At 39.0% G+C, this 18,045-nt stretch overlaps 4 protein-coding genes across 4 annotated transcripts; 3 read left to right on the top strand and 1 right to left on the bottom strand.

Annotated features, from left to right (window-relative positions):
- The first annotated feature begins 85 nt into the window (after nucleotides 1–85).
- Nucleotides 86–8,788, top strand: LOC114355057 (glucose dehydrogenase [FAD, quinone]-like). Its single transcript, XM_028307713.1, has 3 exons — nucleotides 86–214; nucleotides 6,929–7,062; nucleotides 7,258–8,788. Exons 1-3 carry the CDS (start codon nucleotides 103–105, stop codon nucleotides 8,749–8,751), a joined length of 1,740 nt encoding a protein of 579 aa, XP_028163514.1. The 5' UTR covers nucleotides 86–102; the 3' UTR covers nucleotides 8,752–8,788.
- LOC114355056 (uncharacterized) lies at nucleotides 636–5,003 on the bottom strand. The gene is made up of 2 exons (XM_028307712.1): nucleotides 4,941–5,003; nucleotides 636–3,251 (listed from the first exon to the last, which is right to left on the bottom strand). Exon 2 carries the CDS (start codon nucleotides 2,657–2,659, stop codon nucleotides 962–964), a length of 1,698 nt encoding a protein of 565 aa, XP_028163513.1. The 5' UTR covers nucleotides 2,660–3,251; nucleotides 4,941–5,003; the 3' UTR covers nucleotides 636–961.
- Nucleotides 8,789–9,081: 293 nt separating the features above from the next.
- On the top strand, nucleotides 9,082–12,048 carry LOC114355049 (glucose dehydrogenase [FAD, quinone]-like). Its single transcript, XM_028307706.1, has 3 exons — nucleotides 9,082–9,442; nucleotides 9,958–10,091; nucleotides 10,511–12,048. Exons 1-3 carry the CDS (start codon nucleotides 9,331–9,333, stop codon nucleotides 12,005–12,007), a joined length of 1,743 nt encoding a protein of 580 aa, XP_028163507.1. The 5' UTR covers nucleotides 9,082–9,330; the 3' UTR covers nucleotides 12,008–12,048.
- Nucleotides 12,049–14,312: 2,264 nt separating this feature from the next.
- Nucleotides 14,313–16,492, top strand: LOC114355048 (glucose dehydrogenase [FAD, quinone]-like). Its single transcript, XM_028307705.1, has 3 exons — nucleotides 14,313–14,427; nucleotides 14,735–14,868; nucleotides 14,940–16,492. Exons 1-3 carry the CDS (start codon nucleotides 14,313–14,315, stop codon nucleotides 16,425–16,427), a joined length of 1,737 nt encoding a protein of 578 aa, XP_028163506.1. The 3' UTR covers nucleotides 16,428–16,492.
- Nucleotides 16,493–18,045: the final 1,553 nt, after the last annotated feature.

Here is an 18,045-nt window from a genome sequence, read left to right as displayed (position 1 = left end):
CTGCCAGAAATCCACTTACATAAACAATTATTTTCTATAAAAGAAATTAAGCTAGGTATTAAACATGCATTATATTCAGTGTTCCGGCAGACGTGACACAAAATGGAGGTAGTGAACACCCTCAAACAGGCAGCCAGCATACAGAATGCATTGAGGGTATTATCAGTACTCAATCTGACCGCCTATCGATATCCCGAGCAAGCTAATGTTAAAGGTAAGGTAGCTAAGTAAGAAGTAACCTGTGATTCATTAAGACAGTTTAGAAACCCCGCTCGGACGCGTCATGGACAATTCGAACCGCAGAATGGACTATACTAGCTGGAGTCGGAGTCTACTTCCTTTGTATAGTCTTAAAATAACTTAATAAGTTATTGTTTTTTAATTATTTTTTTAGTTTTGAAAAAAGTCTAAATGAATTACCTATCACAATACATACAATCATACCTACGTACATGCAGTTTGTTTTTGCTATAATGTAATCGGTGTCAATAGACTTAAGTACACTTGCGAGCAAAAGTATGGAATCACCCTGTTTGTTATGAACGATCGTAAAAACTAAACGACTTATAGAAGAAAAATATTTTTTTAACCATTTTAAAGGTGATTTATATACTTTAAATTAATACCATATGTTTAGGATTTCAAATAAGAGTCCTTTTTTACATAAGGATTAGTTTAATCTTCATATGTGCTGCGTTTACAATGGTAAAATGTAGAAAAATACGAGCTACGCGCTCGAGGATTCGATCCAAAGATAAAGATGGCCGGACGACGCGCTAGTGATGTTCTTTACTTCCTGTTTGGAGGCATTGGCGATAGTGACGTCCGGCGTGGGGTGAAAAAGGTTGTAAGCGCACTGCGCGAACATCTTCGGGGGCGTTGAAAGCAGGTGCCGCTTTCAACTTGATTGCAGGATTCCTGATGCAGACATCATTGGCTCAGCTGACGCTCAAGGTACAGACTACGATGATGTGATTGGAACTCCTTCCTTGGTTTCTTCTTGGATTGCAGGTATTATGCACATCTTGTTTATGGCTCTCCTGATCGTGCCTTTGTTGGTGAGAACGTCTGCAACTCTGCTGATGCCATCAGGTCCAGGATAAAGACGACTGATCCGTGCCAATCGCCAGTGAAGTGGAGGTAAGTTTTCTTCCTTTAGAATCACGAGGTCTCCGACATGTAGGTCTTGCTGCCGCCTCTTCCATTTGGTTCTAAGTTGCAATTCCGCTATGAACTCCCGGCGCCATCGGTCCCAGAAGTGTTGTCGCAATTGCTCGATGCGCAGATATCGGGTTGGGTTCTTAGCGGTGATGGGTAGGCTCGGTATGCTTGTGAGAGGTCGCCCGATTAGGAAGTGCCCAGGAGTCAAAGGAGACGGGTCAGTAGGATCGGAGGACAGTGGAGTAAGGGGACGGGAATTCAGTATAGCCTCGATCTGTGTGAATAGCGTTGCTAACTCCTCAAACGTCAGAGAAGCATTGCCAGCAACGCGCTTAAGGTGGTGTTTAGCCGATTTGACTCCAGCCTCCCATATTCCCCCAAAATGAGGAGAATATGCGGGACTGAAGACAAATTTAATGCCTTCGTCATTGGCAAAATGGGATACAGACTTACGACTGGACCTTAGAAGTTTACCTAATTCATTGTTAGCGCCTTTAAAATTGCTCCCATTATCACAATAGATTATACCAGGTTTTCCCCGTCTAGAAATAAACCTTCTCAACGATAGGATGAATGCTTCTGTGCTCATGTCGCTAACAAGTTCAAGATGTAACGCTTTTGATGACAGACAAATAAACAAACATAGGTAACATTTTGAGGTTCGACTTCCTCTGCCCTTTTTACTTGAAATTAAGAAGGGTCCAGCCATGTCAACACCACACGAGTAGAATGGGAATGTAGCAATAGTCCTTTCAGTGGGTAAACTACCCATTATAGGTTGCAATGTTTTACCTCGAAATCTAGTACAAATTAAGCATCGCTTAGTAATACTGCGTGCCAGACACCTGCCACCTATAGGCCAGAATTGTTCTCTTATTGATGCCAAAAGAGATTGAGCACCAGCATGGAATAGGCGAACATGTTCGTGAGTTAATATTAATTTAGCTAAGTGGTGCTTGGCGTCTAGGATCATGGGGTGCTTCTTGTCATAATCAAAATTTGAACTTACCATTCTGCCTCCCACCCTCAAAATGCCATTAGAATCAATAAAAGGAGCGAGTGAGAGCAGTTTTGAATTATGATGCAAAGGTTTGTTACTTAAAATATCATTAATTTCAGTAGAAAAAGACTGTGCTTGACTTTGTTTGACTAAAAGTAGTAAAGATTTGTTCAATTCTTCGACCTCTAATGGGCCAGTCAATTTAGGGTTACTTTTATTACAATTGTTTACAAAACGCAACAAATAGGCATAGGTTCTTTTCAAATGCATGTAACTTGAATACTTTTCAAATTGTATAAAATTGTCAAAACCAGTTTGAGTCCCTACCAGACATTGGAGAGACTTAGGTACTTTATTCTTTAATTCTGGCAAATTACTTGGAATTTTGTTGTGTGATTGCTTAGGCCATTCGCACGACTTAGATTTGAGAAATGTAGGCCCTTCCCACCAAAGAGGAGAAGTTTGCAATGATTTTGGATCTACGCCCCTGGACGCCATGTCAGCAGGGTTTTCATGGGTAGGTACATGATTGAAAGTAAAATCCGATGCCAACTCATTAATCTCATTGACACGATTGCACACAAAGGTTTTTAGGTCACTAGTTTGTGCTTTCAACCAACCTAACACAACTGTAGAGTCAGTCCAAAGATACTTGCGATTAATGTTACATCTTAAAGCTTGCAAAACTTTTGTGGACAATCGCGCACCTAACAATGCTCCACACAACTCGAGTCGTGGAATAGTCAGTGGTTTAATTGGTGCAACTCGGGCTTTAGCACACAACAGCCTTATCAAAATGTTATCATCAACACTTTCAGAGCGCAAATAAACACAAGCAGAGTAGGCTTGCTCAGATGCATCAACAAAACAATGCAGTTCAATTACTATAGGTGAATCACATAAAACATGTCTTGGAATTTGAATGGTAAATAAAATTGGAAATTCACTTATAAGTTTACACCAGTTTTTTGTGAAAGAATCAGGAACTGGATCGTCCCAACCTAACTTTGCATTCCACAATCGCTGAAGTAAAATCTTTGCTATAATTACACAGGGACTCAATAAGCCCAATGGATCAAATATCTTGCATGTAGTAGAAATAACTATTCTTTTAGTTACATTAGAATTTAGTTGAAGATCAGTAGAAAATTGAAATGTGTCAGATTTAGGTGAATAATTAAGACCTAACACACTGGATTCTTTGTAAAGATCAAGAGCATCAGAAATATTGCTTTCATTTTCAAATAACTCTGAGCAATTAGTGCGCAATTTACGCAGAGGCAAACAGGCAGAATTTAGAACTTTAATTACTCCGTCAGCAATATGTTTGAAACCATCAATAGTATCAGAACCGGTATTTAGGTCGTCCATATAAAAATCATGTTTGATCACATCAGCCACTACACTATCAGGACACTCTAGAGCTAACTGCAGAAGACAACGAGTACTTAGAAATGGTGCAGAAGCAGTACCGTATGTGACGGTATTCAGTTGTAAAACTTGGAGTGGCTGATCCCTTTCCTCACGCCAAAGAATCAGTTGCAAATGACGCTGACACTGATCTATTTCAATTTGGCGGTACATCTTTTCAATGTCACCTACAAGGATGTACTTAAATTGGCGGAACCTCATTAAAATAGAAATTAAATCACTTTGTATCACTGGTCCAACTAATTGTATGTCATTTAATGACAAACCTGACTTGGTTTTAGATGAAGCATTAAAAACAGTCCGCAATTTGGTTGTTTCACTTTTTTCCTTTAAAATAGCATGATGTGGCATATAATAGCCAAAAGTAGGTCGTTCAACTTTACTCAAATGTCCTAAGTCTGCATACTCCTTTAAAAAATCCTTGTATTTTTGTTTTAATGAAGGTTGTTTGTCAAGTTTCTTAGTTAAATTGTCTAGACACGCTTTGGCAGTATAAAAGTTATCAGTTAACGCTTGTTCAGGCCTTTCTTTCATAGGCATCTGAACACTGAACCTACCATTAGGTAAACGAGTAGCAGTGTCTACAAAATGTGACTCACAAAGTTTTTCCTCCAAAGAGTAAGTCTTTGAAGTTGGGAGGTCATCAATGTGCCAAAACCTTTCTAGTGAGTCGCGAATCTCTTGTGTAAAATTGCAATAAACTTGTTGTGTTTTAGTAGGAGGAGATGATACAGATAATGGACCAGCCACTAGCCATCCTAACTTTGAATCTTGCAGCACAGGTTTGTTAGCACCTAATTTAATCACTTTATTATCAATAATTTGCCAATAAACATCCGCACCCAATAGCATGTCCACTTCTGATGGTAAATGAAACTGTGGGTCAGCGAGCTTGATATTGAGTGGCAGCTGTAAATTGTCAATATTAACTTTGGAGTTTGGTAATAGTCCAGTAATGCGAGGAATAACTAAAAATCTTGTATTGAACTCAAAAGAATTAATGAGTGATTTCACTTTTAACGCATAACTTTCATTCACTTCACATTTCACATTGTTTATACCACAAATGTTTATTGACTTATTAGGTTTGCCAGTTAGGCCCATTCGTTGAATTAACCCGTTGGTTACAAATGAAGATTGACTACCAGTGTCAAGCAAAGCACGAGCAGTGTAGGTCTTGTTATTAACAATAACTTCAACAATGGCAGTACACAACAAAACTTGACCCATAGACACCGCAGATAATGACACTGGTAATGACTGGTGAACTGTAGGTTCATTTGTGGATTGACTTGACATTGTAACATTTGAATTTTTGTGTAAAAGTGTATTATGTTTTCTCTTGCATGTGCGACAACCACCCTTGAGCTGACATATAAAAGAGTTGTGACCTGGCAATAAACAATTTTTGCACAGTCTTTTTCTAGCCAAAATCCATGTTCAGGATTTCAATAAGAGTCCCTTTTACATAAGGATTAGTTTAATCTTCATATGTGCTGCGTTTACAATGGTAAAAGGTAGAAAATATACGAGCTACGCGCTCGAGGATTCGATCCAAAAGATAAAGATGGCCGGACGACGCGCTAGTGATGTTCTTTACTTCCTGTTTGGAGGCATTGGCGATAGTGACGTCCGGCGAGGGGTGAAAAAAGGTTGTAAGCGCACTGCGCGAACAGGCGCTTATTCAGCATATGTTTTTATTTATTTTTATGTTTACTCTTGCTTTGTATACCATATATTGTGCTGAATAAAGACATTATTATTCTTATTCTTAATTTGTAATTCATCTTATTGCAGTACGGAGACATATCAACCCCTCTCCACTCCATAATAAACCTAGCAGACGAGCTCCGAAGTTCACAGGACAGCACTCTCAAAAACCTCTCTTCCTCACTCTCCACCAGGCAACTCCTGCGCATCGCCAGTCGAATGGCCAAGTACCCTACAGAATCCGCCTACGAAACCGTTCAGCGAACGTTCTTGGCTAAGTTCCTGCCAAACTTAGCCAGAAAGGCACTAGATAGCGCCAGCGTAAGAATCGGAATCGAGCCTTCAGCTCGTTTCGGCATCTTTTCCAGTAATCCCAAGGAGAAAAAAGTTCAATGCTCAGTCAAAAATGGCGTCCTTACCATTGGTGACACAAAGACAGAAATCTTCAAAACGGACGCCTNGACGGGGACAGTTTTGAATCTAGGTCCAGATGCAGTCGAAATCCCACGTGCCAGGCGCTCCTACCGCGTGCAGCAGGGCTGTAGCAGCTTACTTTATTACAGTAGCCACAGGAAACCACTGAAAATTGCGATAGAATTAGACTTTTACCAATGCACGTGTATTTACAGGTTATTTTATTTTCAGCAAATTTCAAGGAAAATGAGTAAATCTTTCAGGCAAAATAGGTAGGAACGTACACACAATGCTTTAAATTAAATTAGAAGATAGGCAATGCTTCTCAAAATGCGAAAAATAGGTGAAAATAGGCTTGAACTTATTCTTGAAACTTGTAGTGCAAATAAAAGAAAACCCACGACGAGCTACGTGTTTTTCGACTATGTAAATAGTTAGATTTGCAGTGACATGATAGTAGACTTGCAGTAATAGTAGGCAAAAAACTTAGCAAGATGAACAAGATGCTATTCACACAAAACGTAGGTACACTAAAGTTTAGGAGGGGATATAGAAGGAATAGGGCTACTTCCCGGTTGGAACGACCTCCCAAATATTCAGCAGGCTCCGAAGCAGTCTCCTTTTATCCCATTGCACCCAAACCGAAGTTGCTTGCAAGTTGCTTGTTCATCTTTCCTTGGAGTTCATAACTTGTTCATTTCTTCATTTCGTCGCGGTCGCCAAAATCCATGTTTAGGATTTCAAATAAGAGGACCTTTTTCACCCCACGCCGGACGTCACTATCGCCAATGCCTCCAAACAGGAAGTAAAGAACATCACTAGCGCGTCGTCCGGCCATCTTTATCTTTGGATCGAATCCTCGAGCGCGTAGCTCGTATTTTTCTACATTTTACCATTGTAAACGCAGCACATATGAAGATTAAACTAATCCTTATGTAAAAAAGGACTCTTATTTGAAATCCTAAACACCATAGATGCTTTCATAGGCATTCAGTTCTTATGATGGCTAGGAACAAAGTACAAGGGGATGATTCCATACTTTTTCTCGTAAGTATAGTTTTGCAGATAAGACTATGTTCCAACACGTAAGTTTCTTGACATTGTATTCAAGAATCAATCAATTCTAAAGTCATAAGTCATCTTAAATATTTCAGGATGTTTTCTGACGACATAAGTAAGACAGTCCATAATTTTCTGTATATCAACCACCAGATGGGGCTGTGTTCGACTTCATCGTGGTGGGCGCGGGCTCGGCGGGCTGCGTGCTGGCCAACAGGCTCAGCGAGGACCCGAGGGTGACGGTGCTGCTGGTGGAGGCTGGCGGGGACCCGCCTGTAGAGTCCAATGTAAGTTCACCTTGCCATTTGTGCTTTGAAAATAATATAGCTTCATATCAACATCATAGATTGAAATCTCGACAAATCTTGAAAAAGACGACAAATCGATAACGTCATGTACTTTTGTGTCATCATAGGTAACTGTCCCTTTTATTATAATTTGACATTGATTATTTAATCGACTGAAAATTCTTTCCGTTCTAGCTCCCGGCTTTATACTCCTATGGATTTAGAACTCAAAATGACTGGAACTACACTGCTGCCAACAAACCATGCTCTCCATATAAATGTCACATCAATAACGTGGATCAATTACCACGAGGCAAAATGCTAGGTGGTTCCAGCAGCATGAACGTTATGTTTTACGTCAGAGGAAGCCCACATGATTATGACACTTGGGCGCGTATCACGAATGATCAAAGCTGGAGCTACAATGACGTTTTACCTTATTTCATTAAAAGTGAAAGAATGGAAAGCACTGCCATTTTGGATTCCCCAACCGGTATTTTTCATGGTGCTAACGGATATTTGGGTGTAACACAATTAAATAACAGCGAAACAAAAAAGTATTTGGATTCTTTTCAAGAGCTCGGATATGACACTGTGTTAGACACTAATGGGAACCATACACTAGGATTCATGGAGCCACAATTTACAATAGCCGATGGTATTCGCCAAAGTACAGCGAACGCTTTTTTGACACCGGCGCTTCATCGATCTAACCTTTACGTCCTGAGGCACCACTTGGTAACTAAGATCAATTTCGAAAACCAAGTAGCTGTGAGTGTGAATGTGAATAACGACAAGGGCCAAATAATAACATTAAAAGCAAAAAAGGAAATCATTGTATCAGGTGGGGCAATTAACAGCCCTCAGTTACTGATCCTTTCTGGGATTGGTCCTAAAGATCATCTGGAAGATTTGGGAATAAATGTAGTTTCTGATCTTCCTGTTGGAGAAAATTTACAAGATCACAAGCTAGTGACATTGTATCATGTTACCGGACCGGCACCCATCACCTTGCCTGTCAATCCTCATGAATATCCCAATAAAGATATTATTGGCTTTGTAGCATTGGAAAAAAATCAGTCGTACCCAGATTATCAATCACACATACTTATCGGAGGTTCAGATATTCTACTTTCAGTATGTGTCATTGCATTCTCATTTGATGCAGATATTTGTCAGAAATTTTACGATAAAAGCAAAAATAGAGAAGTTATGATAACTGCGCTGACGATTGTTCGCCCCAAATCTAGGGGACAGCTACTTTTAAAAAGCACTGACCCTGAAGAACATCCCTTTATTTACACAGAGCCATATTCAGATGAACGTGATTTAGAAGATGTAATAAAGTATTTAGAGGATTATTCCCGGGTTATTAACACAACGTACTTCAAGAGTGTAGATTCAGAGTTATTAGAATTGGAAAAATGTGCAAGCTACCCTGCTGGCAGCAAAGCTTACTGGCGATGTTACGCTCGGTGCCTGGTGACCACGCTGTACCACCAAGTGGGCACGTGCGCCATGGGCTCCGTGGTGGACAGCCGGCTGCGCGTGCGCGGCGTGGAGAGGCTGCGCGTGGTGGACGCCAGCGTCATGCCCACCATCACCAGCGGCAACACCAACGCGCCCACCATCATGATCGCCGAGAAAGCCGCTGACATGATCAAGGAGGACAATAACATCCCTCACTAAAAATAACTTAATAGATTCCATATTTTTTGTTTTTCTTACTACTTATGTATTTACCTTACTATTTACTTTATTGTTTCCTTGTTTTCTATTTGTTTAAAATAAAATGAATCATTTAAAGAGCACTTTTTATGTGGATATAATGATTATAATGTAGAGAAGAAGCAACTTAGTTATTACCACCCTCTCTTCCAAAATTGTTATAAAATTTTATATTATTTTATTTCTGACACATAAGACGTCCTATTTTCTATTGATTAATTTCGTTTCGAGGCCACTAATATTAACCCGCAGTATAATTTTTTTCTAGGATAAGCTTGGCCTTCACTAGTTGAGATTTTATTGGCAGAACTGCAGTTGACTGCAACTAATAAAGACAGTACTGCGGTTTGAAAGTAGAATCGTGATTAAAAAAATATTTATGACTTCTGACTTCATTTTATAAGTATCGTCATCTTTATGAAGTTGTTTGCGATATTACGAAATTACTTTTTTAATTTAATTTACACAGCTAAACCAAGCTACCAAATCGCCGAAATTTGAGAGTCGTTCGCCGCAGAAGGAAAGTTTTTGTAAAGTGTCATGTACGTGGCCGAGTTTTTGTCCTACGTTGCTAGCATGCAGCAAGCGTTGTTCACAATATCCCAGCTGCAGCTGACTGCTTACCGCTATCCTCCTCAAGGGACTGTATATAGTAAGTATGCACTGATATTATGTATGTAACATCTTTACATCGCGATCACGGCTTCATCTAAGCGCAAACCTTTTTGGTGCCTTGGTAATTATTTTTTTTAAACTATTTATCGTTTTTTTCGAATCTTAGTATTTCCGCTTACAATTCTAAAAATTAACATAAAAGGAATATTTTTACAGCCAAAGAATCGCTTCACTAAAAATTACGACGTGTCTGTGTCCCTTTATATTTTTATCATACGTAGTTAATTCTTAACAAAATTTTGGTATAAGTAGTGCGTTTCAGCCAAATGACGTAAACTGCTGGACAAGGGCCAAGAATTTTCACAATGACCGGTCCTGCGCTGTCCGCATCCAAGTGCTTCCCGCGACATTCGCCAGTTCCGAATGGGTAGCTCGTAGAACTGGTGGTCATTGGGTCAGAAAAGAGTCCACGGGCCGGAAGACGTAGTATGGGCAGGCCTCCTACTAGGTATAAGTAGTAGTATTTATTATTAGGAATACTATGAATTCCAGATGGAGCGTCGTTTGACTTCGTGATCGTGGGCGCGGGCTCGGCAGGCAGCGTGCTGGCCAATAGGCTCACAGAGGACCCGAGGGTGACGGTGCTGCTGATAGAAGCTGGTCCTGACCCACCCATTGAGTGCAATGTAAGTAACTGGTCATGGCCATGCATGGGCATGCTGGCCATGAAATCTCCCCTCTAATTGTTGGCTTTTCCCATAAAAGCATAATTATATCATTTTTTTATTTGCCATCAAGTATTACATAGCTAGTATGTGCTATACTATAAATAAGGTTAATAAAATTGTGTTTCAAAAACTAGTAATTGAATTAATAAAAATCTTGTGAAACGCATCCATTTTATAATGTGGGCTGATGACAAACACGGCAATTTATTTAAAGTTTAGAATCTAGTTTAAGTATGGAACACGTCAGATTTATTAATATCATTATCATGCTTCCAAAGCAGTCAGGATAGGTAAAATGAGCGATCAAGTGCCAATTTTGGCACGTTTTCTTTTTAATTATTATAATAATTGTGTATTTATTTTCTTTTTTTTTACAGATTCCAGGACTGATGATTTATGCTGAATCGTCATATCTGAACTGGAATCATGAAACTGAACCAGATGATCATGCGTATCAATGCTTGCGGAATCACAAGTACCCCGTAGATCATGGCAAAGTCTTAGGAGGAAGTAGTAGTATCAACGGCATGTATTATGTACGGGGAGTTCCTGAAAACTACGACTCATGGGCCGCAATCACCAAAGATGCTTCGTGGAACTACGCAAATGTGCTCCCATATTTCAAAAAAAGCGAACGTCTGGAAGATCCAGCAATATTACATTCACGTTATCGAAAATATCACGGAACTGATGGTTACATGAAAATCACCAAAGTAATGAACAGTGAAATGAAACATTTCAAGGATGTGTTTAAGGAAATTGGCTACAAATTATTCCCTGATATAAATGGTGATCAGTATATTGGATTTTCTGAACAATTAGTAACGCTTGCTGATGGTCTACGGCAAAGTACAGCTAACGCTTTCCTATCTCCAATAAAACACCGTCCAAATCTACATGTTTTGAAAAATACTTTTGCAACAAGAGTTATTATAGACAATTATAAAGCTACAGGTGTGGTAGTAACTGACAACAATAATAAAACTTTGACAGTCAAAGCAAACAAAGAAGTCATATTATCAGCAGGGGCTATAAACACACCACAACTACTTATTTTATCCGGTATTGGTCCAAAAGAACATTTAGAGAGATTTAAAATGACCGTGATAGCAGATCTTCCTGTAGGATATAGTCTGCAAAATCATCAATATATATTTTTGGCTATCAAAATGCCGAGTGCAGAAACGACGCCTAAAACTGTAAATCCTTACGTCTATAACTCATTATTGGCCACAGGGTACCTGACAAAAAATGGAAGTTCTCCTGATTACCAAGCAGCGTTGCAAGTAGTAGACGCTGCTGGATTTACTGCAAACCTTGTGGTATTTAATTTTGATAACAAAACTTGTGAATATTTCTATAATGAGCTAAAAGATAAAAAAGTTTTAAATATAGCAGTGGCAAGTTTTAAATTTAAAACTCGTGGAAGAGTTTCACTAAAAAGTTTGGACCCGAGAGAGAGTCCTTTAATTACTTTGAAGCCATTTTTGGAAGAAAGTGATTTAGAAGATGCGATCAGGAACGTAGAAGACATCGTTAGGATTGTTAATACGACTTATATGAAGAATATTGGTGCGGAGTTAGTAACATTACCTAGCTGTGAGGACTTTGTAGTGGGAAGTAAAGAGTATTGGAAGTGTTACGTGCAATGTATGGTCAGTTCTGGGTACCACTTTGTGGGGACCAGTGCTATGGGCTCCGTGGTGGACAGCCGGCTGCGCGTGCGCGGCGTGGAGAAGCTGCGCGTGGTGGACGCCAGCGTCATGCCCACCATCACCAGTGGGAACACGAATGCGCCCACTATAATGATTGCGGAGAAAGCCGCTGATATGATCAAAGAAGACAATAATATGCGTGTTTGTAGGAGGGTGTAAAGTTAACAAGTTTAATACAAATTATTGTCTCTATCATTTTGGTAGTACTTACGTACTACTTCAGTTGTTATTAAAATTTTCAATTTAATTGTTAAAGGTGTAACGTGTTAATTGTAATTTTCAGTTATATGTCAATGAAATAAATTGGCTAATCATAATATTTCTAGCTCATGCGATTGATCTTTCCTACATACATTATTAAGATTTTTCGATAGCGATACTAACTTGGGATAAAGATTGTTATATTGATTTTAAAACTGTAAAATAAACACTTACAATTGTTTTATGGAATTATTACTCGATTGCGCCAGAGTCAATCATATTTTATCATTATTTTAAAAATACATCCTACCTGATAGTAGGTACTACTATTATTTATTCTGTGCTGATAGCATTAATCAATTTCAGTAAGTCACTCCTCTGCTTTACCTCATAAAATCTTGACTTAACTCTGTTTTAGATGTTGCATTGTTGGTTTCTTTTCGACTTGTACCACACATAATTACACCCGCTGAAAACCAGTGTCGGAGCACGCGTGCATGCACGCGTGGCTCGATTAATGCTGAGCGGGCGCCTTTTTGGCACAAAATATGCGTGTAGTTTTAAGTCCCTTTGTTCTGTTTTTTTGTTTTCTTTTGTGTCAAATAAAGTTTTTCTTATTCTTATTCTTATTCTTAATTATAAACGCCCGTATTCACAAACATTACTAGGAGGCCTTACAGTGCGCGAGGACGCACAGGGTGACACACAGTTACACAGAGCTCTATTCAACGCTGTGCGTTCGATTTGCTGCTTCACAAGCAACAATCGTTTGTGAATACGGGCGTAAGTCTGCCACAAATAGGGAAAAACCACAGATCACAGAAACTAAAGTAGATGTGACAAGGGGGCGGGGCCGGTGTCGCAGCAATATGCCCAAAAACAGAACACATTGTTGTTGATGTCAGCAGCGATGTCATAATGTAGACAGTTTACATTTCTTGCGTAAGTACTAAAGATGATTTGAAAGTTGAGTACTGATACCGCAGTGGATAATGAGCACATGTTTTGATTACTTTGTGTGTGTGAATTTCTAATGCGACATTAAGTTTCGAACTCAGCGCATAGTTGGCATCTCTATGCGAAAAACACATATAACTAACTAATAATCTTTTTTAAAAAAATCTCAGGTGTGGCGCGACCTTCATTTCTGTGGTCTTAGTAACATTTTTGTCTACATTTTAAGAGAAAGAGTGCCAATTTATGACTATGGTTTATAATTTACTTAGGCCCAGTTTTTTGATTCGTAGTTAAAATAACAAATTGTTAAATTTTGTTACTAATGGTTAAATATTAACAAAATGTTAACTAATAGTTAAAAAATGTACTAAAAGTCAAGCTAACCATTGTTCGAGAAACATTTTTTTCTGATATTTAACCACTTGTCATTTGACATCTGTCAAATTTGACTATTGGTTAATTTAACTACGAATCAAAAAACCGGGCCTTAGCTGTTTATTGAATTTTTTGTTGACACTGGGCAGTAATGGGTAAATCTACTCATTACATTTCTATCAATATTTATATTTTAAACAAGGACCAAGTTTGGAGGGTGATTAGATACTGGTACTTATTTTACGAATGTCGCGTAACTAACCACGGTCATTGTGGTCAATGTCGTGTAGTTATCAAAATCAAAACACTTTTCAGAAATAATCGTAAGGTTAAAGATTAAAGTAAGTTTTGTAAAATTCCGAGAATGCAGACCACAAACCTTATCTCAAAATTATCCTGCAAGTTGGCCAAGATAATTATATTATTATTCATTAGCCCAATAAAATATTCATTACTGTTTAATGTATCACGATTGTAATAGCCGCTTGAGCCCCGGCTTCACCCTCGATGACAGTACAGAAAGCAATGTGTTCGTAAAACTTAACTAATCTAAAACATTCTTAATGCTTTAGGAAACGCATTTTATCGGTGAAAGACTAGTGAATGAAATTTAATTTAGAGGTTAGTAGATCTGAAAATATAACAAACAGACGGTACAATCGCATTTATAGCTCTATCCCGTATAATTGTAGGTAATAATGATATTTACTGCATAACTGTTTTAATTACTTATGGCTTTCATTCGGTTCCATGCAATTCCCAAGTTAAATACCTATAAACCCGATAAAATTGTTCATAATAATTATTATAGGCATCTTGTGAGGGGCCACTGAAAAAAAATTGATTTGGACTCCACACACTAGTATTGCTAACCTCGTACTTTAACAGGCACATAAATATAACTTAAGTTTTAGTGGTCTGATGTATAAAAATGTTCGTGGAAGAGTTTGTGGCAAACGTCGCGAGAATACAATATGCCTTGTCCACGCTGGCAGAGTTGCAGCTCACCGCTTTCAGATATCCTCCATCAGATTCTGGCATACGAGGTAAGGACAATTTCTATCTGGTCTTCTCAAATATTTCCTTATCTTTTTGTCATACACAGTTAGTCGTATTAGTCAAAAATCACAAATGCGCACATATTTTGCTTATTTTAAAGATAAATTAATCAACAGTTATTGGGGTAAGGCTTGTGTCTTAGAGCAGTGGTCTGCTGTAGGATGATAATAGCAAAAAAATGATTAAAATATTAAAAATAATTAATAAATGCTAAGATACTAAGCATAAAGCTAATCTGCTTGGTGATATAAAAACGAAAATGGAAACAACTAAATATTAAACAATACTTTATAGATGGAGCAACATTTGACTTTGTGATCGTGGGCGCGGGCTCGGCAGGCAGCGTGCTGGCCAACAGGCTCACAGAAGACCCGAGGGTGACGGTGCTGCTGATAGAGGCAGGCCCCGACCCGCCTATAGAATCCAATGTAAATATTATAATTTTTATAGCTTTACCAGATTGCGACTCAAATCGTAATTTAATTTATACTTTCTTAAGCTTGCAGGTCTATACCCATACATCCTAAATTCACACGTAGATTGGACTTACACGACAGATAAGAATCAAGAAGCATTTCCATGTCAAGTGGACAACAGGTACCGCGCACACCAAGGCAAAATGTTGGGCGGCTGCAGCAGTATCAACGGAATGTATTATGTTCGTGGACATCCCGAAATTTTCAACTCATGGGCCAGAGTTGTAAATGATCCGTCTTGGAATTACAACAATATTCTAAAATATTTCAAAAAAAGTGAACGACTTGAAGATGCCGATATTCTCAATTCTCTTGATAGATTTTTTCATGGCACTAATGGATATCTTAGAGTAACCAAGGTCAATAATAGTGATTCGGAAAAATTCAAGGAAGTTTTCGAGGAACTGGGATACAAGTTTGTCCGAGATATAAATGGGTTTGATAATATAGGATTCAGTGAGCAACTGGTGACATTTGCAAGCGGTCTTCGTCAAAGTACAGCCAACGCATTTTTGTCTCCCATCAAAAGTCGCCCTAATTTACACGTTTTGAAGAACACCCTCGCAATCAAGGTGGAAATTGATGAAAAAACTGCAACAGGCGTTGTAGTGACTGATAATGATAATAATACTTTTACAATTAACGCAAGAAAAGAAGTTATAATTTCGGCTGGATCCGTAAACAGTCCACAGCTGCTGTTACTATCTGGGATCGGCCCAAAAGAACATTTGCAAAGTTTAGGTATAGAAGTGATCGTAGATATTCCCGTGGGGGAGAATTTGCAAAACCACCACGTTGTATCATTACTGATAAGCATACCAGATACTAATAATTCAACAACAATGCCTGTAGATCCTCACGCTTATTCTGCTGCTTTGCCAACAGGACATGTGTCGCTTAATGCATCAGCAACATCACCTGATTTCCAGGTCCTCACACAAAGTATCAACGATCAAGGATATGTTTCAACGTGCATAATGTTTCATTTTAACGATAATGTTTGTGAATATTTTTATAATAAATTGAAAGGCAGTAAAGTTGTGTACATAGGAATATCAAACCTTAAACCTCAATCACGGGGAGTAATCTCATTAAAGAGTTTGGATCCGAAAGAGAATCCATCGATTAGTATCCGACCGTATGAAGGAGACGATTTGGAAAATACAGTGAGTTATGTGCAAAATATAGGTCGGATTGCTAATACGAGTTATATCAAGAGTGTTGGCGGAAAACTGGTAACGTTGCCGAGTTGCGAGGACTTTGAAGAGGGGAGCCGTGAGTACTGGACGTGCTACGCGCGCTGTATTGTCAGTAGCACGTTCCACTTCGTGGGCACGTGCGCGATGGGCTCCGTGGTGGACAGCCGGTTGCGCGTGCGCGGGATGAACCGACTGAGGGTGGTGGACTCCAGCGTCATGCCCTTCATCACCACCGGGAACACCAACGTTCCCACCATCATGATCGCTGAGAAAGCATCTGATATGATTAAGCAAGACAACAACATATTATAGGTAAATGATAATTACCAAATTAATACATTTTTGATTTTGACATGCCTTGTTGTGGAACATGAATGTAAGCGTACATAGCTTAAAACAATGGGAGATAAAACGTTTTTTTAGAACTTTGGTCATTGATTGATGTACAAATTCTAAAGTTCAGTGTAATAAAAAAATATGTATTTTTATAAATTAATGTTTCATTTATTGTTATAAAGTTTTTATTGGCATAAGTAATTGAGTAGATAAAATAGATAGAGTGACTTCAAAGTACCGAGATGCTTGTGATAAATGAGTATTACAAAATAAAACGATTGGTCGAAATGATCCCCATTTCTGCTACCTTGTCTTGTTTCCGCGATGTTCAATCATCATCCAATAGAATTATATTGATGGACATCCTAATGTCTAGTGGTAAGACCACCTGCTTCAGATGCAGAGGTCCCGGGTTCGATTCCCAGTGGGGGCAGATTTTTCTGTTCGGTTTGGTGGGTGGTAGGACTTGTTCTAAGTCCGCCTGGCTAGCTAACACCATCTTACCAAAGTCTGTCGCCATAACAACAATGTTAACAGCATTGTGTTCCGGCAGTTAGAGGTAAGATAGCCAGTTCCTCTGTGGTTGAGGATTCCGGGTGAAGCTCGCTTCCACCTTCGGCCTGATCATCACTTACCATCAGGAGATACAGGCCAAGAGCTTGCCCGTTGAGGATAAAAATATCCCCTAAATAATGTTGCTTCAACATAGGCGAAAATAATAAAAAGTTTAACTATGATAAAGCCTGGTCCGTGAGCACGTAGAATTTTGTCCAATGACTCCAAGCTACCCATCCTTATCGCTCGCGCGTAATTATGTCGCTATCGCGCTCGCACACTCACTGCGGGAGCGCGTCGCACAGTCGCGACAGCAATATAATTACGCGAGAGCGATAAGGATGGGTAGCTTGGGGTCATTGGACAAAATTCTACGTGCTCATGGACCAGGCTTTAGTCCCATAGCAAGCTATAATATTATACGTAGATATTTCAGTCAGTAGGTACAGCAGCGCCTTCGGTAGCGAGTAAAGGTAAAGTTGAGCCATAAATCGGCGACTACCCACGTGTATCGTGTATCTGAGATATAGAGACGTATATTCATAGCGCGACGCGTGCATTATTGAGGCACCGCCTGTTGTGTAAACATACGGGAGCTTAGTTTGTAAGGAATCGTGACGACTTTCGAAGTAAAGCCTAAAAATGTAACCATAATTATCGGAACCTTGGGGTATATTAAAACAAAGATATGAAAGTCGAAAGAAAAAGATATTAGTAATTTAAGAAATTAAAAAAAAACCGGCCAAGTGCGAGTCGGACTCGCGCACCGAGGGTTCCGTACAAACCTGCAAGGTTTACAAAGTTCGTTCATTATGACAATCGAGTCATAACTATGTTTTTTTTTTCACGGGTTANTACACCTATGTGTTCTGGGCTAGCAAAACTCATACATGCTACAACTGAGGTAATTATATGAATAAAAACGATTTTAGAGAAACTATAGTTAGATGATGCTTATTTTCTGCACTTAGACTTTTGATTAGGTCATTGAATAGAGAAAATGTAACAAATGTTACTATTCTGAGTATAAATTTGTCTA

This window comes from Ostrinia furnacalis, unplaced genomic scaffold (genome assembly GCF_004193835.3).
Source record: "Ostrinia furnacalis isolate ACB-3 unplaced genomic scaffold, ASM419383v2 OfSCF2311, whole genome shotgun sequence".
Classification (NCBI taxonomy): Eukaryota; Metazoa; Arthropoda; class Insecta; order Lepidoptera; family Crambidae; genus Ostrinia; species Ostrinia furnacalis.
Note: the sequence above shows the minus strand (reverse complement) of the source record. Positions and strands in the feature narration are given on the sequence as shown.

Bases quoted from the DNA above. Each gene is read 5' to 3' on its own strand.
- LOC114355057 (XM_028307713.1), top strand. From the start codon at position 103: ATGGAGGTAGTGAACACCCTCAAACAGGCAGCCAGCATACAGAATGCA. The intron at 215-6,928 runs GTAAGGTAGCTA...ATCAACCACCAG, and splicing joins CGAGCAAGCTAATGTTAAAG to ATGGGGCTGTGTTCGACTTC. The intron at 7,063-7,257 runs GTAAGTTCACCT...TTTCCGTTCTAG, and splicing joins ACCCGCCTGTAGAGTCCAAT to CTCCCGGCTTTATACTCCTA.
- LOC114355049 (XM_028307706.1), top strand. From the start codon at position 9,331: ATGTACGTGGCCGAGTTTTTGTCCTACGTTGCTAGCATGCAGCAAGCG. The intron at 9,443-9,957 runs GTAAGTATGCAC...TATGAATTCCAG, and splicing joins TCCTCAAGGGACTGTATATA to ATGGAGCGTCGTTTGACTTC. The intron at 10,092-10,510 runs GTAAGTAACTGG...TTTTTTTTACAG, and splicing joins ACCCACCCATTGAGTGCAAT to ATTCCAGGACTGATGATTTA.
- LOC114355048 (XM_028307705.1), top strand. From the start codon at position 14,313: ATGTTCGTGGAAGAGTTTGTGGCAAACGTCGCGAGAATACAATATGCC. The intron at 14,428-14,734 runs GTAAGGACAATT...AATACTTTATAG, and splicing joins ATCAGATTCTGGCATACGAG to ATGGAGCAACATTTGACTTT. The intron at 14,869-14,939 runs GTAAATATTATA...TACTTTCTTAAG, and splicing joins ACCCGCCTATAGAATCCAAT to CTTGCAGGTCTATACCCATA.
- LOC114355056 (XM_028307712.1), bottom strand. From the start codon at position 2,659: ATGGCGTCCAGGGGCGTAGATCCAAAATCATTGCAAACTTCTCCTCTT.